Below are 26,394 nucleotides of genomic sequence, written 5' to 3' on the forward strand. Positions count from 1 at the left end.
TGGACATGTGTTTCATTTTTTCCTGTGGCTGAGTCCCAGCAAAGAACAAATATCAACGGCTACATATGAGTAGACAGCTTCTGGCCTGAACATGACACCGTGTCGTGTAAGGCAATGGCTATAAATGGATTTAGGAATAAAAAGGACATTCTGAAAATGCAGGCTGGTGCAAGGGTGAAGCAAATTGCCCTCTAGTGGTTTGTGCTGTTAAGGCCTGATCAAAATTGTTTTTATTTTTTCTTTCCTGAAAGAAAAGCTTTTTTTTTTTTTTTCCCCCTCCTCTGAAGGCAACAGTAACCTGTTTGGGAAGCAAAAGGTGGTGGAACAAGAATTGTTGAGAAAATAGGTGTTAATCTCAGCAGCGGACTGGGGAAGCGAGGGCTAATGAACGGTGTGCTGGACTGTGCTTGGCGACCGAGGGCTGCGCTGGGCTACGTAGGGCCAGAGATCGAGAAGGGTACAGAGCAGGCCCAGGATGCTGCCGTTGCTCGTCATCTGCTTCTTGGTATGTATCTGTGTCTCACAGAAGCCCCAAAACAAGGCAGAAGAATAAATGTTCAGGCATTCAGCCTACCCAGAACTCCAGCAAGGTTGGTCAGCTCTCCTCAGAGGAGGAAACATCTGAAACTCTCAAAGGGCCTAGAAGCAACAACAGTATATACCTTTATTAACATTCCTGCTTCTCTTATCCAGAAATAGGAAAAAAAAAATTAAGGGTGGGGGGGAGACAGGGACTTTGGATTTATTCAGACTGTGTGAAGAGTCAGGCCATCACTGTTGCCAGATGAGCTCATGCATTTTACTGTGCCATCTTGCCTGAAGAAGCCTGCATTTGTTGCATGCTTTTCATAATCTTCCCGAGTCTTGCGTTAGTGTTTTTTAATTCCTTCTCCAACGCCGCTGTATACCTGAGGAGCCTAGAACACACAAGTACAGTAACACATCCCTGAGATGGTGCTTCCCTTAAACTTGCCTTTGCCACCTTCTTCGTAGCTCACTTCTACCAGCTGCCCAGGGTCCAAGTCCTGACAGACCCCTTGACAAGCACAAGGTCTTGCAGTCTCTGCCGCCCTCCCTGGGCAGCCACCAGGACATGTTCTGGAAGAGTGACAATATTTTAAATTCTTGTCCCACTTCATTCTTGACTAATGTCCTTACCAGCTGCCCTACTAAATTCTTTAGTTTCTTCCCTCCCTGAGGGCAGCTGTTGTCAGCCAGTATAAGAGCACTTAAAATATCTTAAAATCACTGACTCCGTGTTGATATTCTGTCTCTCGGGTTGTCACCCGGTGAGGGTTTCAGCTAGGGCTGCAGCTACCTGGGGATGGGAGTAAGACTGCACAAACAGACTCCCACACTTACTTCTGAAATTCTGCAGTGGAGACGTAGCTCTCAGCTGTTACAGAGTCCTCAGTAGATGGATACTTCTGATGATGTTTCTCTTTCCCTTTCTGTAGCTTTGATAACTTCAGATGGCTCTATTCAACAGCAGAGGCATTAAAAAAAAAAAAAAAATCACAGAAAAAGCCCTCATGGCACACTGGGACACCTGTAACAGTCCCTCATGCAGGGAGGGGGCATGCATGCAGAAAATATGCTGCTTTGGGGAGAAAAATGTTCTCCGTCTGAAAGTAGATTTTCCTTCTGGCACTTCTAAAAGGACAGGATCTAGGAATACACGTTTCTTTTCAGAGTTGAGAGATTGCAAGTGTTGTGTGTAGCAGTGTTTACAGCTAGCCAAGGGGCTTTTCCCTCTCTTGCTGCAGAAGAAATTGTTTAAAAAATATATATTAGAAGTACTTGCACTGGCTTACCCAGATACAGAACTACCAAAGAGTGCTGGAAACCTTCTTTTTGTAAAGCAAAAGGAAGCTACAGTAACCTTTCTTCTTGCTGTAGATGCAGTCCATGACCCAATAGACTCCTGCAAAACTTGTTTTCCATCCGTTTCTGTTTAACATTTGGGCAAATGCCCAGCTCACAACTTTACACCATTGCAAAGACACACTGACTTCACCCTACTGCCAGCTCTGCTATTGTAGTGTGTGACCATGCCTGAACAAGTTTTCATTTGAAGTTTTGGGCATAATTAGTGATTTTTAGTTATTTTATAGGCCTACCTTTTGCTATTCCTATGATGCTAAAAATAGTATGCTGTGGAGAAATAGCTTTTGTAAGTAACGGTGGGGACAACTGTGACTCCTTTTGTATTATTCCACTTCTGAAATATAATCAGCAGTTTCTACAAATATAGGAAAGAAGAAAGCCTACCTTTTCATTAGCACTGTCTCCAGTGGAAAGCTTAGAAATATCCTTTGTTTTAGTGCCCGAAAATTCCTTGCTTGTCATTCACATAAATGAGAAGAGACAGAAGTCCTGTGAGAATAGGTCTGTGCTCTGTACAGGGGGTAGCAGCACATGCTGAGATCCTACCTTTCCAAGTTCTCGTCTGCTGGATTTGTATCCATCTCTGGTTTCTTCAGCTTGAGCTTGACAAGGGCCCTACTGCAACCCTGAACATAGACAGGGAAAATCGGGCATGTTAACTGGCTTGCGTTTAACCAGAGACGCTTTTGTGCACAGAAGAAGCCGTCAGCATAACGCTTTGGCAATTAAACAGAAATCCCACCAGTCTATTGCTTGCTTTGTTCCCTTAGCACAGCTTTGAGAACTTGCCCTGCTATATCTCAAATTTGTCATGAAATCCCTGAAGGTAATACCCAACCAAATCCAGGAAGAGTTTCTGTTCTCAGGCATATTCAGCTTAATCTTACTGTAGTCCTGGATAAGTACGGAATGAGCTTGGCTGGGGGAATCTAAGCTGTGCTGTTGCTGACCAGACTAGCTGTATCCTGGCCAGGAACTCCCCCTTCCTCAATGCAGGCTAGGCTTTGCCGAAGCAATGTAATGTAACTTGTGTCTATGCCACTCATAAAACCCTACAGGAAAATTTCCAGTAGACAAGGCTGCCAGCCCTCCTCTACAGGGTGCTCAGTGTGGACCAACTTGGAGAGACACAGTCTGAATGCGCAGGTCTCATCCCACACCCGTCTCAATCTTAGTTCTCTCACTGGTGATGCTGTATTCCCCAGGTAGGTTTCTAGGCGGTGGTACCGACTCGTCCCAGCAACAGAACTGCGTGCAATCTCTTTGGCTTCAGTGTATGCATTTGGCAGGAAAGGAGGTCATAATTCAAGTTGAACTGAAAAGTTAGGGAAAGTTTTGTTCCCCTTTTGTACTCATTTCTGGCACACAAAAATGGTCTGAACTTTGTGGAGTTTTAAAGGTATGTATTTCTGCTTGTCCTCCCATGTAGAGAAGATCTTTAGTTTCAGTTTGGAAAAGCAGCGACAGTAAGCTCTGAAGAAAGCTGATGATGGGTTATATCACAAACCAGGCAGGTCTTAAGTATTGCTTTTGAGTGGGTGAAGTAGTAGAGGTATGAACACCCTAACTCATATGCTACTCTTACCATTAGCAGTTCCTGTGGGTTTGATGGGAGGATGTCTCTGTATCTGTCAAATGTTCATTTAAAGTGAAAAATCAAATATTGGGTGTTCTTAAATGGTTATGGCCTATGTGTTTAAGGCTCTTTGCTAGTGCTGTAGCTTAGAATTCTTCCTCTTATCTTGAATTAAATGAGGGAGTTACAGAAGTGTTTACTTACCTGTCTAAAGAGGTCTCTGATCGGAAGTTCTTGACTGGGTATCACTTCAAAGTCTGCTTTGACTTCTGAATAGGTGTCATTTATAATAGCCAAAAACATGTTCTGCACAGGAAGGATGCGGTTAGATATTTGGTTTTGGAAACTGCATTTGTATTATGCTGGGGCACGTAACTAATGGAATTGAAGAGCCTTGCTGGGTGCAGGCGTGCTCCTAATGCAGTTAAATTATCTGATAATCCTGGGGTTTTAGGAAATATTTTTGGGAGACAAATCACTTATTTCCCATCTGCAGTATTGGCTAAAAGTTCCAGCTCCTTGGAGGCAACCGATTTCCTGCTGTGTACTTGTAGCTTTTTCAGATGGTGTTTCATTCTGAAGTAACGAAAACATCAGTCTAACTGATGAAGCAAAGCTGCACCTACACAGTCCCATCAAAGGCTCTCTTTAACCTTCCTACCTGACAAGGCTGGCATTATGCTGTTTTCAAGAGCACCCAATTAAGTTTTCAGAAATTAAAATCTCAAGAAATGGGTACTACAGTAGAGTGAAAGGTGCCATGTGCTTGTTTTGTGGTGCAAAAGCCCATTTTGTGGCTGTTCAAAGGGAGAGCTGCAAAATGTCTGCTGGGAACTCCTGCAGAAAAGCTCTCTCTGCCCAGGTGTACTGAGGGGCAGCCTGGGCAAGCCCACTGTTTTCTCGGGGTGGAAAACGCCATCTTGGCACACTGTACAAAGTTCTTCTCTACTGCTTATGCAAAAGGATAAACATTTTTAAGATGATACCTACCAGCAATACGAAGAACACAAAGAACACAAATGTGATGAAGTATATAGGTCCAAGGACTCTGTTTGCTGCTTCTACGGTTTCAAAATTAAAATCTCCCAGTACAATACGAAACTGTGTAAAGCTGGGAGTAAAAAACACAGGAATGAGGTTGACTGGCTTCTCCTAAAGAGAAGTGTAAAAGTACTGTAAGCATTATTAAAAAAAAAAAAAGCGCAATAGATACAATCAAGACTGATTCACCATTACCTTAGTCACTGAAACCAAAAGGCCAGCCAGGATAACACTGCAATGGTAAATTGGGCATCTAGCATATATTTGAGAATTTGAAAGTACAAGGAATTTTTAAATGGCTTGTATGAGAAAATACTTTCATTCTGGATAAATCACCTGGTTTGGGTTTTTTTAAATTATTTTTCTTCTGTTCTAGCTTCATGATCCCTTATTTTCTGTTAGTACAGAAGGTAACAGTATAGTCCCTGTGTCCCCCTATAGGGGATTTTATTCCTAGCTAAGACAAGTATTTATATCTCTGTATAGTGGCATCTTAGAACTATCTCACATCCAAGTGGATCCAAAATGAGCTATTTTTCTTGTTTAGAAGTGTCTTAATTTTACATGAAAGGCTGCTTTCAAACAACCTGGTACACTAAAGATATCTCTCTGAAGTTGTAAGAAACACAGCCATGGGCTAAAATACAACGCACACTCTGGGTGACAGGTTAGGGTCGCTACAAGGTGTGAGGACCATCAAAACCAGTTCCAGCTGGCACCTGGAATTGATCTGATGTTGTTGCTATGGTGAGTGGCTGAAAAAAATTGGGAAGAAAGTAATAGAGCCAGCAGATGGGATGTGGGGGCTCTTGGCTGTGCAACTGCATGTTTTCGGAGCGCGCTGCAATTCCTGTTTGCAAACATGCTCAGCTTGTGCTCTTGGGTGTCTCAAGCAGTTCTCCTGTGGTTTTCATGCTGGGGACTGTATCACATACCCAGTGGTGTGTCTGCTGGGTAGTTTCATACTCTTCCTTTTGAAAGGCAAAAGAGAACATCCTGCTGCCAGGCCTGCCCTATTGCCCAGGAGCCTGGTTACACACCGCAGTGTTAAGAGCTGTGTTGAGAGCTGTGGGGACTAACAGCTCCACTGGGCAAACTACTCCTGAACTTGCCCTTCTTATCCTTGCCTGACCAGTACATGACCTTGCCAGTGTACATGTGGTCTCTCTTGAGCATATGAAGGCTTTGGGAATGTAGGGCCAATAAAACTGGTTTTACTCTATGAAATAAGAAGCTTTGGTGTTGGAGACCTGTACTCTGAAGTTCTGCTTAGCAGAAACTGGTTTGCACCTGTACCAACTGGGAATTTTGTATCAAAAAATGTAGAAAGTAGCATACATGCAGTTTTGGAAAGTCGAAAACTCTTCAACTTGTGACCCGAAGACCAGATAGCCTAACTGGGCGTAGGCAAAGAAGATGATGAAGAACATGATGGCAAATCCAATGATGTCTTTGGCACAGCGATATAAAGTGGAAGACAGCTGCGTCATGGTTTTGTTAAAGCTTACATATTTAAATATCTGCCAGAGAACAGAACATATTGTTATTGGTGATCAAAATACATTGCAACTTCTTAACAGAATTTCTGGAATGTTATCTGTAATCATAATTTACAGGTTAAGTCTTGCCACCTAGAAATAAGTTGCATGGTGTGTATCTGTAAGGAGAACTAGGATTAGGTGTGTTTCTGGAGAAGATAAGCATATTTGCCCTGCTGAATATTTATGTGCTAAAGCTAATAGTGTGTAGACAGGTCTTTGCTTAGTACTTTATGTGGAAGCAGCTCTAGCAGATACGGACCCCTGGTCAAGGAGATCGTAAGACATACCACCCTCCTGTATCTGAGGATTCCATGATGGGCCGAGTTGGTAAGGAGCTCTCTTTTACTTTGGGTCTGAAACAAGGCCTAACAAAAGCTTTGTTGAATGACAGTCATTAATTATAAGCACAATTGTGCTACTAAATTAACAGGAATCAGTCTGAGGGGAGGATGATGGAGGAATGTGGAGCTGGCGTACAGAATGGATGTAATGAGGAAGACTGTCCGCAGAACTGGTTAACAGCCAGTGCTCCCAAACAGCTTCTTCCTGCAGCCTGGGCCTGGGCGGTGGAGGAAGGCCAAAGCCTGTTTATTTTAGAAGGACATGACCTTTCATGATAGCTTATGTCCAGGTACGTGGGGCATGACTGTAGAGCGTGATCTCTTCGGGCAGATGTGAGCACCACCCCTGCCTGTTTCGCAGCCGCTTTGTGCTGGCGTTACACAAATACATTAGGGGAGAGAGGGCTTGTCAGCAGCCTGGGATCGGTAAAGCTTTGGGAAGTCTCATCCCGTCACTGGGAACACTGAGGCCACCCAAACCAAAGTCACCAGTGTCTGCTGGGTGCAGACCCCCACCAGGGCCAGCAGGGTTTAGTAGATTAGGGGCAGTGGCATGCCAATGTGCAGGACCGGTTTGGCCCCAGAGCACCCAGTTAGGAACAAGAGTAGCCCCTAATCTTAGAGAAGTTCGCTACTCTGGCCAGAGATCAGCAAATCTATTTGCAAGGAAGAATGAAATTAGAGGTGTCCTGGCACAAAGCCACTTTTGAATCAAGTTCAGACATATTTTGCCTTCCTCTGCAGTTAAAAAGTAGCTACTGCTTTCATAGCTTTTGGCTTTTTTGTAGCCAAAAGCTATGAATAGCTTCATCTATTACAGCTCTGCCATCTGGATAGGTCAGGCTGTGACCTGGATAATACTGAGTCTAGGAAAAGACTGAGTTTGAGGAGGCTGTTTGTCCATGGTAATTTCCCAGCTGCTCCAATGGAGACAGCTGCCCACATGCAAAAGTTTTTTTGTTTTTGTGGTTTTTTTTAGTGGACTTGGAATTTTTGTGACCCATGTTTGCGAAGAAAATTTTAAAGTCTTTGGGAGTCTTAAAAACAAAATTCTGCCTTTTAGCCCCACCTTTGCAGTTCACCCATGAAAAGGTAAAAGTGAACATTTATGCTACGCTTAGAAACACTATGGTTCTTGAGTACAAAAAAAGGGAGGAAGAGCCAATACCTTTATCCAAGCAAAGAAGATGTTGACAGCAATCATGTTGTTGTAAAGGACTTGCCAGAATGCAAGGAAATAGAAGTCTGGATATACATGGGCATCAGAGAGCAGCTTTTCCATTAGCAGGGACACTTCTACAGTGCGATAGATGTTGAAGGCAATGGCAAGGATGGATACCTGAAGGAAAGCAGAAGCCAGTGAAACTGAAGTCCAGCTACCTGCCCTTTCTTCAGGTAGACTGTCTGTCTGTCATTTTGTGCAGGAAAGACTGTATTGATTTCCAAAGGGCCTTGGCTAGACTTGAAGAAGCTGAGCTTTTAAAGTGTTTTGTCATAAACTGTAGATATGAGACTTTATTGGCCAAATCATTTGTAATTGTACTGTGATAATTCTGGGTTTGTGCTATGTAACATGCTGCATACATTCTAATGCTACTGCATTAGCTCTGTTACGTGCTAGTGCTTCCCTGCTCTGCAAAGATTAAGGCTAAAACAAACAAGGTGGATAACAAGAAAGCATGTGGAGCTGCAGCAAGTTGACAGCAAGGCAAGTAAAGAGTTAGGTGTGCTGAACTATGGTGGCCCATGTGGCCTCTTCAGTGTAGGACAGTGAGTGACTGACTCTAACCAGGAGCAGATGTTGGCTGCCTAGCCAGTGCTAGCCAAGGCTGGCAAGCAAAGAAGTCGAGGGGTAGCTCACCACCAGCAGCAGCAAATCCAGCCAGTTATAGGCACTTCTGAAATACTCCTTTCTCAGTTTTACTATTTTTATAGCTTCCTGGATTATGAATGTAATGATAAAGAGGCAAAAGGCGATTTCACAAGCAGCCAGGAAGTAATCATAATACGTGATGTATCTGAAGAGCTTCACGGAGTAGATATGTGAGGAGGTGAAAGCACCCCCGGTAGCAGGGAACTCTACCACCAACCTGAAAAAAATTGGGGACTGGTGTTAGTTACCATCTACTATCTTTAAATCATCTCAGCCCTTAATTTTCTAATATTAAATTTTATGACATCAATAATACCGTACTGGAACTCTTATATCTGTAAGATGTTCTTGTAAGGGCTACGCTAAGTCCCCCATGAAAAACGTATCACATGGTAGGGAAGGTTGAGGGGGGAAAAAAGAGAAGCTCTCTGGGTGCCCAAGCTATGGTGTTTGGTTAAAAATTTTTATGAAACTGTGTCTCAGAAGAGCAAACGTTCACCCTACTCTGAGTCTTTTCCCCCCACTCGCTGACAACAGGACTAATAATCCAGCCTTTGACCTTGCAAAAGGCTGTGAAATCTACTCCAACAGACAGCAGCAACCAGCTGTACAGACCAGACACCAACTATTAAAAAAACCAAAACAAAATGTAAAGGAAGGATCAGAGTCTGCTCCCTGCACTAACTGAATTTCTGCATTTTTAATGAATTACTGTCTTGCCAGCTGCTACCTGAGAAACATGGCTACATATGCTTGAGGTGACCAGCTTTCCTCGCATCCTTATGGAAGCATCATGCCTCAGTAAACTGGATTTCACATGTAGCAAAGGTAAGAACTCACCTGATTATACAGAACAGGTTTACGTTAGCATTGTATGTTGAGAAGTCGATAAATACAACCCTGGTTCCTCTAGTGAGCCAGCTGTTCTGCCTGAGAAACACCAACTTCTCCATGCTCTCCTGCTTCAATTTAGGTAAGGTGAAAATATATCCTCCACTGCTGTACAAGCCTATAGATCCCCAGTACCATGGCGATAACGAGGAGGCTGAGGTGTATTTCCATCTATATGAAATAGGAAAACAAAGCAGCTCAGCTTATGGAAACTGGACTGAAGTAAAGCTTTAACTTTTATTTTATACAGTCCTTGTTAGTTGTTGTGTTCTTCTGCATCCACAACTGACCATTTAAGCCAGACCTTTAAATAAGACTTTTCTCTACATGAAGTATGCATGAGACATATAGCCTTAAAATATTCCCATTTCTCTTATTTGCTGCATACTCAGTACATTCACAAAACAGCAATTGCTTAGGAATCTGGATTTCACCCATTGTGGGCCAGACAGTTTATTACCTTAAAACCTTTACAGGTAAATGGAGTATCTCTCATTTACATAGTTAATTGTTTAAGTAGTTCAGTGTTACTGTGGCATGTTCCCATGTTCTTTCACTGGGTTAAATCAATGCTGGATGAAGTGTGTGAAGCAGGCCTTTTGGCTCTGTTTCCACAGCATTTTAGGATGATTCCAATTTATAAACATGTGCTTTAAATTCAGGCATCATATAATTGAGCATTTCTCCAGAGATGTCAGTGGAGATAGACCCATTAACATGTGCTTTTGCTAAACAACTAGGCTTGCTGTTTCCAGTTCTTCCTGTCTCTCCACTACAAATTTCCCATGCCAAATTCCCGTCTATGATGTCGGCACAGAAACAAATCATGGCTTATCTCAATGTAAACAAGAGAAAAACTTGTCTAATTGCATGTACAGTTGCTACTAATGGAAGAATAGTGGCATTAAAGATTTGGTTGCATTTTCAGTAACATTTCTGTGCTGAAGTAGGATGACTTACTCAGATGCGTTATTTAGACCAAAGTCAGACCTGTCTTCAGCTCGGTAACGATATTCACCGTAACAGCCTTCTAAAAAAGTACGGAAATATGGGTAGATGGAGCAAGTGTTGTTGCGTACTTTCAGCTGGCGAATCTGCGCTACTCCTAACAGCAAGTTCTCATAGTAAATGTGGCTGTTGTTCTGGACAGTTAATGTCGTGTTGTTATACCATTTGTCCCAGTAGAGTCCATCCAACAGGGGTCCTTCTGCAAACTGTATGTGCAAGTGAGGTTGAAGTTTAAAAAGAAGATTTAAATACCACTATTACCCCACTTTTTAGCATACAAATCTCTACAGTGTTCTCAGGTTACTTACAGCTACAGAGTCTAAACTAGAATACAAACAATTCCCACCTATATACTGTCTGATAAATAAGATATATTTACATCTCTTTTTTTTCCTATGAATCAGTTTGATTCCCTATGCAGTTCTATCAGAGACATTAATGGGAATATTCAGGGTAAGACTACACCATACATCTGCTTAGGGTTTCATTGAAAAAGTTCTGCTGAACTCTAAACAATTCTGTTTAAACACAAACATTATCTGTTGTTCTAACAAAATCTGTTGGCTATCTTAGTCCCTGAAGATCTGTTTTAGGTTATATTTCTGACTAGGTTTTTAGTCATCTGAATCTAAATGATGAAATATTTATTACTGAAGGGGGGGGGGAAATCCCTCTTTTTCTGGGTGTTTCTTAGATGCAGATACAGAGCATTAAACTTGGGGAGAACATTACTCTGAGTACAAAACAACATGCCCCCACAGTCTGGCACCATCTGGGCACCTGTTACAACCATTTCTAGTACATCAGCACACACATTGTAGAGCAAGGACTCGCTATTCTCTGGACTAGCAATAACAGTAACACCATGATAAGAGGGAGTCCAGTTCTTCCAAATGCATTGTTATAACCAGGCCTTTCCATTTAAGAAAGAGTAGGGTGAGAAACTTTTGCCTTCTGCTGTCAGCTGGCCCATGCTGGTACTTTTGGGCAGTCTTCCACCTAGTAGTGACAACAGAGATAGGCGTTTGGCAGCTGTCACTGAAATACGACGTAACGTAACAGCACACCAGGTGAATCAAGAAAATGTATTTGCACTGGAAGCCTTACCCTCCAGAAATCATCTCTGCTCCCAATACTCCTGAAGCTACTCCCGGTGTCCTCGGAGGAGGCCTCCAGGAAGAGGCGGGCCATGACTTTGTTCAGGTAGTACATGTCCACGCTCACCATGCCAAACGTCACTGGAAAGAAGGGGCGAAGCAGGGATGCTCGCAGGCTGGAATTAGGGGGTGACAGTAGCTTTCACCCGGCTTCCCCGCTCCAGTTGTCACTAGGTCGCGCTGCTCGACAAGGGCAGTCGGAGCACCGACAGCGGGAGGGACGCTGCTGGGGGGGAGGCAGGTGCAGGAGGGAGGAAATACTGAAAGCGTCCATTATTTGTAAACAGCCGCCTCAGGGGTTTGATGACTTACGGATGCAGAGGTCTGTCAGGAAAAAGACGTAGATGACCAGCTCCCGCAAGGTCGTTTTCAGTTCCAGTTCTTTGCTGCAACTGACCCGGGGTGTCACGGCACCTGCTCGGGGAAATGGCGGCGGGGAGTCAGCGGACAGAGCCCTCAGGCCCCGGCGAGGCCCGCGGCCCGCTCCTCTCCCGCGGGGACGGTGGCTCCCTGAGGGGAGCGGGGCCGCCTCACGCACCGCTGCCGCTCAGCCGCTGGTCCACCGCGGGTCCCTCCATGGCGGCCGGGCCGGGCCGGGCCGGCTACCGGCGCTCCCCGGTTGAGATCCCAACGGGCGGCGGCGAAGGCGGAGGGAGCCGGCGGGGCCGATCCCCCACCGGGCCGGTTCCTCACACCGCCTGCGGGAGGGCTCGGGCTGCCCCCCCCGCCCTCGGAGCGTACTGTTACCGTTACCGCATTTCTATTAGCGGCGTTCAGCGCGCCTGCCCCCCCGCCGCGTCTCGCCGGGCCGCAGCAGCGGCGCCCGGTAGAGCCCGCGCCTCCAGCTCCCGTGCTGGCCCCCGTTGCTGCGGGGGAGAAATCAAACGATAAATTGCAGCGTCCGGTTGCCTCCAGGCTAAATTCAGCCAATTAGGAAATTCCCTTCCTGCCGCCAAGAGCGGCAGGGAACAGACGATATATTCATTTAAATGTATATTAATGCAAACGCTGCGAGCTCGGGTGCTGCTGCGGCTCCCAGACATGAGGAGAACTTGGGCCGCTCCGGAGCTGGAGCTGCTGCCCCGCGCCGACCCCGCGCTCCCGCCCGTCACCGCAGGCGCCCTGCGCGCAGAAGCATCGTGCGGGCGGAGCGGCGCGGGGCGGAGCGGGTACCCGTCCGCACGCCACCAGCTCAACCGCCGCGAGTGCGGCCGCGGGAGATCATCCGGCGGGTTTGGTTGCTCGGGCAGCCCCGGGGAGAAGCGTGGTGGTAGAGCTGCAGGACTTTCTTGGGAGTGTAATAGTTAGTGTTGCGCAGTTCAGATTCGGGGGGTTTATTTAACGGTGTAACAGTATGGCGTGAAGCCAAGACCTCATTTTTTCCATTCTGGAAGATGCGCGTGGGGTTTGCTCGCTAGCAGCAGCGTAACTGCGCACCCCCCCGGAGGAGTTCAGGCTAGTTCCACCCTCACAAATTTCTCTTTAGCAAGCACTGTTGAAAAATCTTCAGAGATTAGGTTTGCTGGAGTTTGGCAAAATCAGGTTTCACGGTATTTATTACTATTTTGAGCAAGGGGAATAGCAGCACGCAAACTCTGTGGGTGATTCAGATCAACAGCTTGTTGAGAGTCAGCAGTCAGGTAAGTCGCAGCCTTGATTAAAGGAGTAAGGAGGGAAACCAGGGCAGTCTTAACACTTCATATTATACAGGGCAGCTCTTGGGTCAGGTGTGGAAGGGGGAAAAAAATATTGATGATGCCTTACTGACATATTTTAGTGTTATGGAAGGGTCAGTGTCTAGTTTATGGTAAATGGTTTATAACTATTAGAGGACAAGTAATGGGGGGAGCAGGCAGGGGAAGGGACCAGTGGCAGACTTAGTAGGGTAAGAATCAATTTTTACCAGGCTGCAGCTGATGCCAGACATCCATAGCTGGTTTTAACAGATCAAGGAAAGAGTCACAGCCAATGTTGGATATTTAAAATTTTATTTGCCTCTAATTTAGTCTCATAAAAACACTCTAGTCTATTTGGTTTTAGTATTCAGACAGTACAGGCTTCTGATATTACCAAGAGTGATATTAGAGAAGCAGTACAAACCATTCTGCTTTAGCATGTAACCAAGCACAGGTGGAACTAAAACCGCCCACACTTGTAAAAACTAATTGGCCTGCTTGCTTAGGCTTTATAGTTAAAATACAAGACTCGGTAGATAGGTTATATTCACCAACCCATATAAATAAAATCTAACGTGGTAAAATGGGAACAGCTGAATGTGCAAGAGTCAAAGTAAAAATATGTAGATAGGTATTTTGCTAATTAGAGCAATCACCAGTTAACTGTATCTATGTTGTAATTGTCCCTTATAGTGTGAGTTTTCCTCTTCATTTCCAGTTAAAGTTCATCACTTTCGTACAGTCCAGACTGCTCAGCCAAACGCTGAAACTCTCCTTCTGGTGAGAAAGCTTGTTTCACATCCAGTCCTCTTCCATTAAGTGCCAAATACTTGCTAAAAGTTGGTCGAACCCGTAACTGCTTTGGGGCTGGAACTGGCTTGTTTGCATGTGCTAGAAGAGAGAAAAAAGTCTCTTTCAGTGTCTTCCCAGACTGCGGAAAGACCCATGGTAGAGCAACCAAATTGCTTTTTATCTGCAACATAAAACAGGAACCCCTTAGGGAAGAATTTTACAGACAAACCCATGTCTCAGACACCAGAGATTTATGGAAAGGACTATATTCGCCTTCCTTGGTATCAATCAAGTTGTAGTCTTTAAACAGCATGGAGAGCAGATTCATACAGTATGCAAAGGACACATCACACGGTGTCTTGGCACTAAACAAATATGAGTTTCCTGAGATAGTTACTTTCTGTCTAGTTGCAGCATCTTGGGAAAGAAATCCTGCCAGCAGTCCAAGCTTTATTAGGTTAATGGCAGTGTTAGGTTTGCGGTTGGACTCTATGATCTTAAAGGTTTTTTCCAACCTAAGTGATTCTATGATTTCATCTCGCGCGTCTGCTCTGAATACAAGCGCCAAGGGCAGTTTCGGTTATGGCACTGTGATCTGGTACTTACTTGCGACCTCCAGCCTGGCATGGCACGTGGCCACACCTGCTCCGTTGACGGCAGATACGGTATACCAACCAGCATCTTTCTTGTTTGCGTTATGAATCAGGAGGCAAATCCTTCCAGTATTGTCATGTAACAAGCTGAAAAATGAAGGTGTTTATGTATAAGTGCTTGGAGGGGGAAGGAGAGAAGACACTGAAGTCAGAATCGGTTTACATGCTGAGGAGCTAAGAAAGCCCTAGAACAATTCTTGCAGGGCACTGCAAACTATTTAGACATAAACGCTGCATTTGTGTTACGAGCCACCAGTTACACATCATGACACCATTCAGGTGGCATCAAGGCCCTTCTGTAGCCCTGCGGCCTCACAGCATGATGAATATGTTGCACGTTTCAGTCCTAAAGCAATGCTTCTCCAACGGCCTTGTAGCTGCTGCTGGAAGTCAGAGTGGCATCTTGTCACAGTTTTCTCTCTGTGCCCTCAAAACAAGACTCTGAGCATCGTGTCTGGCCACCATCTGGCATAAATGAGGGGCAGATCTAGCTTTCCAGCTTGCTGCTTTTATAAACCAGCCAGTTAAAATTTGACTTAACAAATACTGGTTATTGTTTTCTAACACACCAATTAGTAGGATACCTTATTCGGTCTGTATTATATTGTACCATTTCGTTGTTTCTTTTCCAGTAAATCCGGGGTGTTGGGATAGCAGAGATCTGGCATTCAAGTCTGGCTGTATCTCCTTCAAAAACCTTTTTGCTTTGCGGCTTGAAGATGAAAGTTGGAGGTGTGTGATGTTCTTTTGCTAAATTAAAGAGGAAAGATAAAAAGGAGTTATTGTAAGTATTGAACGCTAATATCAGGCTTGTTTTTTAAGATCTCAGAATGCTAAGGAGGGCACATATTCCTTACTGCTACTCCCTAGCCTACAGGCAATTCCTATGACCATAAGGGTGTAGTAGGCATAATCCACTTTAGCAGGAGAATCAATCAACATATATTATTAATCTCCCAGAACTGATAACTTCCAAGTTCTGGACATCCCACTACATCTAAATATTTCTTCAAAGCACTTCTAGCAGGATATGGCATCCCAGATGCATGTGTTAAAATAGTCTTGGAAAAGGTAAGGTGTTTGTTATAGTTTGAGCCTGTATATCTGGAGATCTACCTCTGCTTAATTTTTATGTCCCAAACACACAGAGGAAGGCATTAGATTACTGAGATTCTCCATGCATGGCCAGGTAATTATCAGTGCTCTCAGTCTTACCAATTACTTCCACTTTTACTGCAAAAGACGCTTCTCCTGCACGGTTGACAGCCACACATTCGTATGTCCCTGCATCAGATGATTTGACTGCTTCAAAAATAAATGAGTGGAATCCCTTTTCTGACACTATCATTTTATGGAACTGATCTTGATGAACCATCCTTCCATTCTGATACCACATCAAATCTGGAGTTGGCAGCCCACTAACCTGTGAAGGAGAGGAAAGCAGCGGAGAGTTAAACAGCTTTAAGAGAATAAAAGCTCCCTTCAGTGGGCTTTTATAGGGAGTTTGAGGCCAATAGATGATCAAATCATGATCCTACTGCAAAATTTTGCAGTCTTGCCTAGTTTTGAATATTAATGTGGCACTGCACAGAGAGGAAGGCTCATGAAGTGCCATGGAAAGGTAAACTTTAGCTATCAGACAGTGGATGCTGCTCCTGAAAACCCCTGTTGCACCCATCTTGTGAGGTAGTTTGGATTAGGCCAAAGATACTCATTGTGGGTTCATGGAGGGAGGAAACAGCCTTTTAATCCCATAGCTAGCACTGTCAGCAGTGCTGACGTCCACACTGTTTTGATAATATATGTAAATAAAGTGTCCTGCAGACATGCTCCAGGTTGTCCATGATATTCAGAAGTTAAGCAATTTGCAGCAAAATGGCTTAGAGATCATGGCTAAGTCTGGCAAGAGTTGACTGAAGGAAAGGGATTGGAAGCGATTAGGAAAAACCAAGCCAAAGCACGATCAGCAAACAGCCTTTGCAGTAAAGTTGCATGTGCGGAAGACCTAGGTTCTTTCTTACCCTAGGGTTGGTACAACTGCCATGCAGTTTCAGGCCATTCTGCTGTTTTGTTTGTAATTAGGGCATTTCCTTGCTAGATTGTCTGCTCCTGCAAGGGCACAGTTACTTCAGAGAAGACTCATTAAAGGCAAGATAAACCTAAACAGGCCTTGCTGAACGTGTGTCCAGCATGTGTCCACTGAAGTCGGTGGAGTCTCCGTGCAAAGCACAAGGTCACTTCCCTAAATGCCTTCTGTCAGAGGGCCTTAATATTCGTTCTTCCCAATGAGGTCTAAACAGTCATCTGTGGTGGTCCATATTTACCACTGTTTAACTGTATTCTTATGCAACTAAGTCCACTTAAATTTCCCAAGGGGAAATGCTGAAACATTTACCCATCTCCTATTTCTTGGTTTATTTCCTGGAGAGACCCTGCACCACCTGCCATTAGTGCTCTGACTTAAAGTGTAAAAGCACTGCGACTGAGAGACCTCTTTTCATGCCACACACCCCACAGAGCTAACGGGACTGAAAGTGAAAGGCTGGTATTACTTTGAAGTCAAGCCTGCAGAATCGCCCCTCCTCAATAATTACGTCTTCAGGCACTTGTGTAAAACGTGGCTGGAAAAACTTTTCCTGGATGGAGTCGTGTCCACGTTCATCTCCTCTTGAGGATGGTCTGCTCCTAAAAAGTGGGCAGAAACAGTTAACTGTGTAAAAGTTACCATAGCGCAAACAAAGCACTGATTGCAGCTAGAGTCCCTCAACACACTTAGGAATCTGACATTACAGTTCTGGCCTGGCTTGTTTTTCAGCTGTAAGGCACGAATTTTGATTGACCACTTATCTTGCTCAAGTTGTTCAATTCAACACAGAAGCATAACATATGAAACCTTCATCTTTGACCCAATATCCAAAAGAGTTTACAAGAGCGATGTAGGTGGTGTTTTATCATGCGATGTTTCATCATTTACGTTGTCGGACCTTGCTGTGACTAGAGATACATCTTCTAGAATACAAAGCATCTTTGCCCTAGGTACGCGGAGTCTTTAAACCTTTAGTGTTATGCTTAGAATTGGCTAGATTAAGAACATAGGCATCATCAACCACCCACAAATGGTAGTGTTTTAGTTAAAAGGGAGTGAATTAATTTAGTAATTACTACTTTAGAAAGAGTGATGAGTAAAGCTAACATTGTCTAGAAACATTTGAAATAAGGTCTTGAAAAGTAGCACAGCACAAATTTATGCATTACCTTACATGTGTGGTAGGAACCTGCAGCCTGATGTTTTCTGCATTCTGGTGCTTGGAAAAAGGAAGAGAAGTGAGTGACCTTAGAGAGAAAGTTTTACTTATAAACTGAACAAGCCATTTTAAGTTAGTATACTGACTGCTGCTTAAAAGCAAACTGAATGCTTCCGAAGTCATTGGGACAAGAGGTAAAGAAGCTGGCATCAGGAGCCATTACACTCTGTTTTCACGCTAGGCTTTGCCATGACTGTAGCAAGTACTATTAATAAATAGGACAACTTCTCATCACCCTGCACAGGTGGTAGGTGCAGCAGTTTTGTCTGGCACACAAGGCTTTTGGCCAGCCAATAACCTTTGTTAGAGAGGGGTAGTACTACTGGCAGTATCTAAAACGAGAGCTAAGTACGGAGTGTCCTTCCCCGTAGCAGGAATAGAAGTGGAGTCACTGGCAAGAACACTGTATTGTGCCCACTTAAATATGGTACCAATAGCAATGAACACATGCTGAGCTGGAAAATATTTTTCTTTCTAGATCACAGCACCAACTAAGCTTGCTGACAACTCCACAATCATATGAGTAAATCTGCTAAAGTACCCAGGATTGATTCCTGCTAGGAATTTGAATGTTTGGAGAATACAAGCAGAGTTTATTATCAGTGGCTCGTTTTAGCAATGGAGTCAGATAGAGGAAACACTGCATCGAAATTTCTGGGAGGTTTGCATTGAGCCATCACCATGCTTGGTTCTGTGCTCTGTAACCCAGTTCTGTGGAACGTTTAAGCCTGGGTTTAAACTTCAAGCGCAAAAGTCGTCATCAGTTCAGGAGGAGCATCACATGAATAAGGGTTTCGCTGGCCTGAGCTCAGTGCTGAGTCCAAAGGCAATTCCTTGTATCTGCTTATTTACACAAGTTCTGTAAAATTATTACTTGTCTTGTGAAATTATGCTGTAGGGATGAAGTTGCTGATGATAATTCTAATGCTCTATTACACGGACTGACTGTGTAGTTAAGTTCTTGAGGAGTCAGGAGGCTGAATGAATCGGTGACTATAATATCTAAAAATAACACTGAACAATGGGAATAAGATTTTCCAAACATAAGCCAATCTCCTTCCAATGCTTCTTTTTGTGCAGCATTTCACACACCCTGAAAAGTTGTCAGTCCTTGTGTTTTGACTGAACGTTTCCTTGTTCTCTGCAAAAGATGAGGTTGCCCTTGCTCTCTGAAATCCATCATGTTCCTTTCTTGCCTGCTGCTGTCAGGTGATTGCTGGGGAGAAATAGCTCAAATTCTATATTCCTCCCTTGCTGGGATCTTAAGTGTCTCTTTCATTGAAGAGTTTTGCTAACTGCACTTTGAAAGGTGTATGCCAGCCTGCTGCCTCTCTGCGTGCCTGCAGCAGGAGGGATGTTTTCTTTGGCTGCACAGGTACCCAGTGCCACATCACAGACATTTCCACTAACTTTGATCACAGAAGTACCAAAGAGAGCTTTTAACTGGCTTGAATAACCAACGAACGATGCAAGTCTCCATCTAAAATGCTTTTGAAAATGCCAGTAGCAATAGATTCTTGTCTGTCAGCATGTGGGCTGCTAAAATAACTGCTCTGCCTTCTCTTAATGATTGCAGGCCCTCGGAAAGGCTAAAACTCAACCGATCCCACCCCAAGGCTCTGACCTCTTGTAGTCAATGTCATTTATTCCAAACAGCGACAGGTGGAAATCTTGCTGTCCTGGCCAAGTCCGATCTCTGGCTGCTAGAGAGCGGGTACCTGTATCCCTCGCGGCGCGGCTCCCTGCCTGTCACGGGCAGGGCGTAACGTGCTGTGCAGCAGCTGTTGTAATTCCTCCCCGGAGAGGTCATTCCTACAGATCAGGCCCAGCAAGGGGATGGTGCTTAAATTCCCCCCCTCTGCCACCATCTTCCCCCCAAAAAAACCCAATCCCTACTATACAGTGGGATTGAGTGAGCTGTCCCTTTCCCTCTCCTGCACTGGTACCAAGAAAACCCCAACTCTCTGCCCTATTCAGGTACAAGCAGGTCACAGCATGGTCACCAGGAAATCATTGTTCTAGAGACAGGTCCCCATTTACCTGTGCATTCTGCATGTTGTCTTCACTTTGTGCTTCCAACACAGATGCAGCATTTACTGGTCCGAGCAGCCTGCGAGCCATTCTTTCTTCATAAGTTAATCGCTTAAAGCAGAGCAGAGAGGAATTCTAGTCAGAAGTCCATTTGCTATTTCGGATCAGCTTGTAAGAGCACATTTATATGCTATAAATTCAGGGTGTTGTAAATGAAAGCAGCGGCTGAATAGAAACACCACGTCTGTTCCACGGGGTTTGCAAGTCCGTGATGCCCGCTGAAGTCAGCCTGAATATATACAGCGCTGAAATGCACAAAAGATTAAACTGCCTGTTCATCAAAGCCTCTCTAATGCCATCTGTGGTCTTCCACTCCTCCTCTTTCTCCACTGGGATTATTTATGGGTAACTGATGGCATTATCTCAGAAGCCAGAGTAAGTCCCAGGGTACCTTTCTGTTAGCACTGGGAAAACTTCCCAAGTCATTCAGCTGTGGATTTACTTCAGGAGCTGGAGGCATGATGGATGCTAGTGGTCCCTACTCCCAAAAAAGCAAGAGCCACACCAGAAGCAGATACAGCCACAGAAGAGCACCAGTACCCCCGAAAGCACAAGGGAAGCTTATGCCACTGCAGCAGCCACCTTATGAAATGCTGTGTGCTGTCCTGAGAGGAGGCGAGAATGCATTTCAGTCGTGTAACAGTACGTTCCTGCAATATGGATGCGGCACACAGGGATAAATATGAGCAGAACTAAATTCAAATTCTGTCAGCTGGGTTACTTTAGAAAAGATTGAGTATGTTAGTCCCCTGAGCACCAGAACACCTCGCACTTCGCTTCCCACAAAGTTTACCTTGGGTTTGGATTTTGTGAAGTGAGGACAAGCTTGGACCAAATTTCTACTGTGTACAGGACATGTATGTGGCTACTCCTGGGTAGATTACAGTTTGGGAGGCTTGTGGGACTTTTCTTTAGAAGAGGGAGAGAGACCTTTTGCAAAACCTGTGAGAGCTTAATATCCCTGAGGTCATTACAGCTGTATCAAGTGTGGCTGAGATTGGCCAGTTGGTTCAGACGTTGTTGGAGGACAAGGGGAGGAGGACACAGAGTGGTGATTGCATAAGCCTTATTTTTAGCCTGGCTTCCTATGGGCAGAAAAGCTGGCTTGCAATGGCAAGCTTTCTTACAGCAGATGGAATATTCCTGCTAGGGACAGATTAAGTCAGATTTGACCTAATATATTTTTTTTTTCCCTTCAATGTTTAAAATTTTATATATATATCATACAAACCTGTTCCTGCTGATGGTAATGGAAAAACTCCTTGCTACTTCAGGGGAAAGAAGATGGAAACTATAAACACTGGGCTTTTACCAGTCTGCCTGCAGCCAGCAGGAAGGTTCCCACATTAGAGACCTGCTCACTCTAGCTTGCTGTACTGTGCTGCCCTACTGGTAAGCAAATTTTTCTCCCGGATTTGGATTTCTTGGTAAAGGGGATTGCATTTTGTCCCTTTACAAAATAAACAGGTAGGTACTGAGACTAAGAGCCCTTCTATAGGAGACAGACTTTATGATAAAAGCTCATGTAATTCCTTTGATTTGTTGTTGTTCACATAAAAAGAAATCAAAAAGGTTTACCACATGTGGTGATGGTCTCTAGAACGAGAGCTTTCAAATGTTGGTAATTTTCCAAGATTCTAATGATTTGGGGTTATTAACCCCAGCATTGAAAGCCAGGATGAGAGAGTGACTGGAGAATGGAGGGATTCTCCTTGGATTTCTAGTTGTCTGCGGGTGTGACGTTCAGCAGGATCCCCAGCAGAGAGTTCAAGTCTGTGCCACGGCTCTACACATGTACCTTTCTCTTGTGTGTATGTACCTTACTCCTGACCCTAACCTTATTAATCTGATTGCAAAAATTCAAAGCTTGAATGCCGTGTGCTGGCCAAGAAGGTAGGATAAGAGGGAAAGGCAATAGCAGCTCGAAGCCATCTTGCTGCATCAGATGGCTTTCAGAAGTCAACGCATCCCTTACTGAAGTCACAGGAGATGCAGACATTCAGTTGCCAACAGTAGATGCCTACAGACTTACAGCAATCATCTCTTGCCACACATTCAGGCCAGCTTTCATCATGTACTAACCATGTGCTGCTCCTCCACTGGGAAAGGTCTTCTCCGGCTGAGCTGAACCTGGCTCACCAGTACAGATATTTGCACTCCAATAGCAAAAATAACGGTGAAGAGGGTGTTGGGAAACGAAGAGGCTGGATGTAAATCTTTCAAAACCACACCTTTTACACCAGCCCTGAGCCATGATTAAAAATGGAGTCACTGTTGGAAGAGGTGATTTTTTTTACATTTCTAATGGTAAAATTTAGCCACCTCACACTGAAAGAATATTCTGGTCACAAATGGCTCAAAGAACTCTTGTTGGGATCTGTTGAGGTTCTGAGTAAAGGTGTTTGAGCAGTGTTGCTCCTGCATTTCCTTCTGCTTTCAGCTCAGTTTGGAGGCTCCAGCCTCTGAGCTACTAGAACTAGTCTTTGCATCCCTGCTTGTACTACCGAGAGTCAGAGCAAATTGGTTCTTTAATCAGCAGATATCCCTTACCTGGTTGCCATTCTGGAGAAGGTTGTCTTTGCATCGGAGTTTCTTTTCCAAGTCCTGAATGAGGGCCTCTTTTGTTCCTCGAATTTCTTGGTCTGATGTCTTCTGCATAGAGTTGATGCTAGCTTGTTTGTTATACATTGGTTGTGAGTAACTACTCGTGCAGGAAGAGAAAACAAAGTTATTCCTGTAAGCCTGCTTGACTGTTTACTACAGCTTCACAGAATACACACAAAAATGTGAACCTACTACCTAGAGACTGTGGTTCAAATGAACCTGTAAAGCATTTGGGAGATAGATAGGCTAGGTGATGTAATTGAGTATCAAAAACTTAAGGGGAAGCATCATGGTCTAGCCAAGTCATTGAGTGTCCTCCCACAGCACTCTCCGAAGTTTGCTGTGGGTCGCTGTTCAGCATCCCTACATCTTGTAGTGGCCCCTGACCTGACTTGGCTGTGTGCAGTAAGCCCAGCAGTGTTTTGAAGGAGCCACTAACTCCCCTGAGTAATGTAAGTCTGTCCAGGAGCAAGTTCTCCCTCAAGAACTGCATTTCTCTGCAATTTCCGTTGCTGAAAAGGCCCTGGGTGCTGCAAATCCACAGCAGGGTCACAAACTAGTTGGTTAGGTATGAGCAAATAGCTTATTAGTTGCCCTCTTCTTCTTGGCCCCAAAAAGTTACTTCATATAGCATTTCTGTCCAGAGGTTCAATAGCCAAGCTTACCCCAAGCTAGGCTGGGTCTTTAGGAGCCCTTGCTACAACCCCCCACATAGCCTGATCCTGTAATCCATAGTCAAGAGACACAATTGAGTCTTGGAGTTAGATAGTAGACTTGGTTCTGAAAGATGCTACGAAAAGAGGAGCAACCCTCAAAATGGGTTGCGAGGGTCTGCTAGAGATCACGGCACTCTGCTGACAGGATCTAGTCCAGTTCGTTATACGCAGTGGGGCCTCGTATACTGTAGTTTTGTTCAGCAGCTATTTCTATTCAAAATCCTCTTCCTCCTGTCACTTGGGAATTCGTTCTGCTGATTAGAATAGGGTAGAAGGGTTATAATTCTGGTACGTATTCCCACCACTGCTTGGACTTAATAACTTGCCCAAGTTATAACTTAAAATCTTTAATAATTTGCCCAACAGATTAATATGTGTCACATCCCCGTTTGCCCATTTATAGGATGGTTAGGAAAATAATTCCTCAACTCAGAGGATGTTGCATTTAAGAGCAGCTTATATGAAAAGCATATTGAGGCACCAAAGCCCTTTGCTATGAAACCAAACAAGCCCACGCTACACACACAAAACCCAGCAGTTACTCCAGATGTGTACCTAACGCCCGCACGCTCCTCCAGTACTTTAAGAAACACTCCTGAGTGCCCCAGCTAGCCCGCTCTGTCTTACCTTTCCACTTCCCACACTGCTGCGGTTCAAAAAACCCTCAGAAACATTCAGATTTCCTGAATACAAACTGACACTAAAACCTGAATTTCTCTCCATGCCAGCAGGACCCGCCTGCCCCTATCACCTTTCCAATAGCCTCGGCTGAGTGTTTGTTGCATATTCCACACTGACTTTCCCCAGGACCTCCAGCTGATATTGGCAGGAATACAAGTTGGTGAGAAGGCAAGACCCAGCTCCCTTTGAGATCTCACTGACCTTGGGAGATATTTGGATTGCAGCCCAAAGGCAAAATGATATAATACATATTCAGGAAAGAATTTGGTCTTTGGTCTGAAGGGGTAAAATTTTCAAGTGGCTGCCTTTCTGTTAGCACATATGATTAATGGAAACTGAGTTGTAGGTGAGTGTAGAGTCCCATTGTGATGTGGAACCTGAAAAGACTTACTAGGAATCTTAAAGTTGTTTATATGTGGGAAATACTACTGCCTTCCCCCCCGTCTCCCCATTCATAAGCCATGTTTGTTGAGAGGAATTAATTTGAGATGGGTGTCCATCTTCTCTTCTGGATACCCTTAAACAAGAGATTTAATCAAATTAAACTGTTCAAACTGACACCAGAAAACCTGCACAGCAGCCAGTGACGTGACTTCGGTGCAGTTTAATCCCTGGTGGACACCCATCTCTCGCACACAGACACCAAGGGCAAGCCTCCTAACCCAATTCATGCAGAGTCCTGCCTCGAGAATCAGAAGTCAATGGGAGTCGCACCATTGACTTCGACCAAGCTGGCGTTTCACCGGATGGTTGGATTTGGGATGGTCAGTGCATGGGAGAGGCCAGGCCAGAGGAAAGCAAGGGGAGGTTAGAAGCCCATATATACTTACTGAGGTTCCATGGGAGAAGGAGTTTGGCTGTTATAGTCGGGCTGTGAGGGTAGCACTGAGCACAGGAATGCTGCGGGGGGTTGGTTAGGCATGGATATAAGCCGTTGCCCGGATGATGAGCTAGCAGGAGACTGCGCAGATGCAGGTGTGATGGGATATGTGGATTCCTTAGGGGCACTACAGGAAGGCGAGGAGAGCGTGATTGAAGAGCTCAGCGATGACGAGGAGGAGAATTTCTGCCCACTTGGGTTACGAGGCTGTATTAGGATGGAGGACTGTTTGATTTGTCTGCTTGACTCGGCAGAGGCTGCAGATCCCGGAGGCTGCTGTTGCCCTTGACACACATTCTTAGACTGGATAAAGTGTTTTGGACGTTCGTAGTTAAACATGGTTGGTTGGCACATAGAGGAAACTGATGGGAAATTAGGGACACTCATAGGAGAGGTTTCGCGGCTGTCCTGGGTTTTTGTTGGTGATAACTGGCTTTGGATAGGTGGCTGGTAAAAACTAGGTGGTAGGCCACGAAAGCTTTCTTGGCTGGGCTCCTGGATAGAAAGGAACCCTTGCCTTGCAGAATAGAGGCTTTCTTGGTGTGGATTTTCCCTTAAGGAAGACAATACAGATAAAATAAATTGTACATCACCAAAATACAAAAATACTGTCTCATGAGCAGTCATTAGCAATCCAAAAAGTATGAAGTTCAGGCAACTGACAATGCTTAAGCTTAAAATAAAGAGATTTAGGATTGATTAGAACTATTCCAGAACTGTACAAACATTTTGGATTACAGTAAGAAGTCATGCACTCTATCAGACTCAGGTGCAGTGCTCACCACAGCTATCTTATCTGCAAGAGCCCAGTAAATTCTAACAGAAATAGCAATTGGTTTATTGAGATGACCCACCACCTGCCTAAGTCTACAGATAGCTGTAGATACTACTGCTAGGCAAGGTAATTTGCCACGTATCATCTGAACTAAAGATCTCTGGATCCTGCATGTTTGTGCCCTGTCGAAACACTAAATGTACTATTACTTGGAGAATGGGTTATTTGTGCTGAGAAATTCCTTACACTATAGGGAAGCATGAAACAGGTTCCACTTTCTTTTAAGCCTAAAACTAAACCTTTGAAACCAAGTATCTGGATTTCTTCTCTAATGGTTTTTTAATTCAGAGCTTTTTATATCCAATTGAGATTTGGGATTGGAATGCCAAGGACTGTGCTTCTCCGTTCAAAGTGATTTCCTGAGATTTGCTGTTAGGGCTAATAATTGCCAGAATGACATTGCTTCAGGATAAAGTAGGGCAAGCAGAGCTGCTCAGTGGTCCTTCATTTATTTTGCAGGTCCTTGATATCTAAACCTAGGCTTTCCATCAACTCAAACCCCAGGAAAGTCTCATTAGAGTGAACTGAGCAAGTTTTTTAAAACTCACAAACAACTCCAGCTCCAGGATAACTAAATACCCCCCAAAATAAACGTAAAGCTACTAATAAAAAATGAGAATATAAATCCACACAGTTACATGTGCTGGAAAAAATTGTAATCTTGCCGCACTGAGATCAGCTGTTTTGCTGCTATATATACACAGTATATTGTATTCCTCTCCTCGGAGAGCCCAAAGAAGGACTCCACCAGGTCGTAAGTTCCCATGGGGGGAGATCAACTGAAGCCATCGCTGTCGTTTTAAAGATTCAAAGCTTTCACTTCCTAAAGGTAATTATCAATATAAG

At 44.4% G+C, this 26,394-nt stretch overlaps 2 protein-coding genes across 2 annotated transcripts; both read right to left on the reverse strand.

Moving 5' to 3' along the window:
* Positions 1-799: 799 nt before the first annotated feature.
* On the reverse strand, positions 800-11,893 carry PKD2L2 (polycystin 2 like 2, transient receptor potential cation channel; the record flags this gene model as incomplete). Its single annotated transcript, XM_082005946.1, has 14 exons — positions 800-917; positions 1,363-1,478; positions 2,272-2,341; positions 2,434-2,513; positions 3,668-3,769; positions 4,454-4,574; positions 5,843-6,024; positions 7,555-7,725; positions 8,248-8,476; positions 9,100-9,321; positions 10,111-10,364; positions 11,266-11,396; positions 11,628-11,729; positions 11,854-11,893. The coding sequence occupies 14 exons, from the start codon at positions 11,891-11,893 to the stop codon at positions 800-802; spliced, it is 1,938 nt and encodes a 645-aa protein (XP_081862072.1).
* A 1,816-nt stretch (positions 11,894-13,709) lies between these two features.
* On the reverse strand, positions 13,710-25,067 carry MYOT (myotilin; the record flags this gene model as incomplete). The annotated part of the gene is made up of 9 exons (XM_082006030.1): positions 13,710-13,882; positions 14,390-14,523; positions 15,021-15,186; positions 15,652-15,859; positions 16,989-17,121; positions 17,692-17,741; positions 19,782-19,883; positions 22,383-22,533; positions 24,664-25,067. 9 exons carry the CDS (start codon positions 25,065-25,067, stop codon positions 13,710-13,712), a joined length of 1,521 nt encoding a protein of 506 aa, XP_081862156.1.
* Positions 25,068-26,394: the final 1,327 nt, after the last annotated feature.

The sequence above is a fragment of the Phaethon aethereus genome (assembly GCF_964289735.1).
Source record: "Phaethon aethereus genome assembly, chromosome: 14".
Classification (NCBI taxonomy): domain Eukaryota; kingdom Metazoa; phylum Chordata; class Aves; order Phaethontiformes; family Phaethontidae; genus Phaethon; species Phaethon aethereus.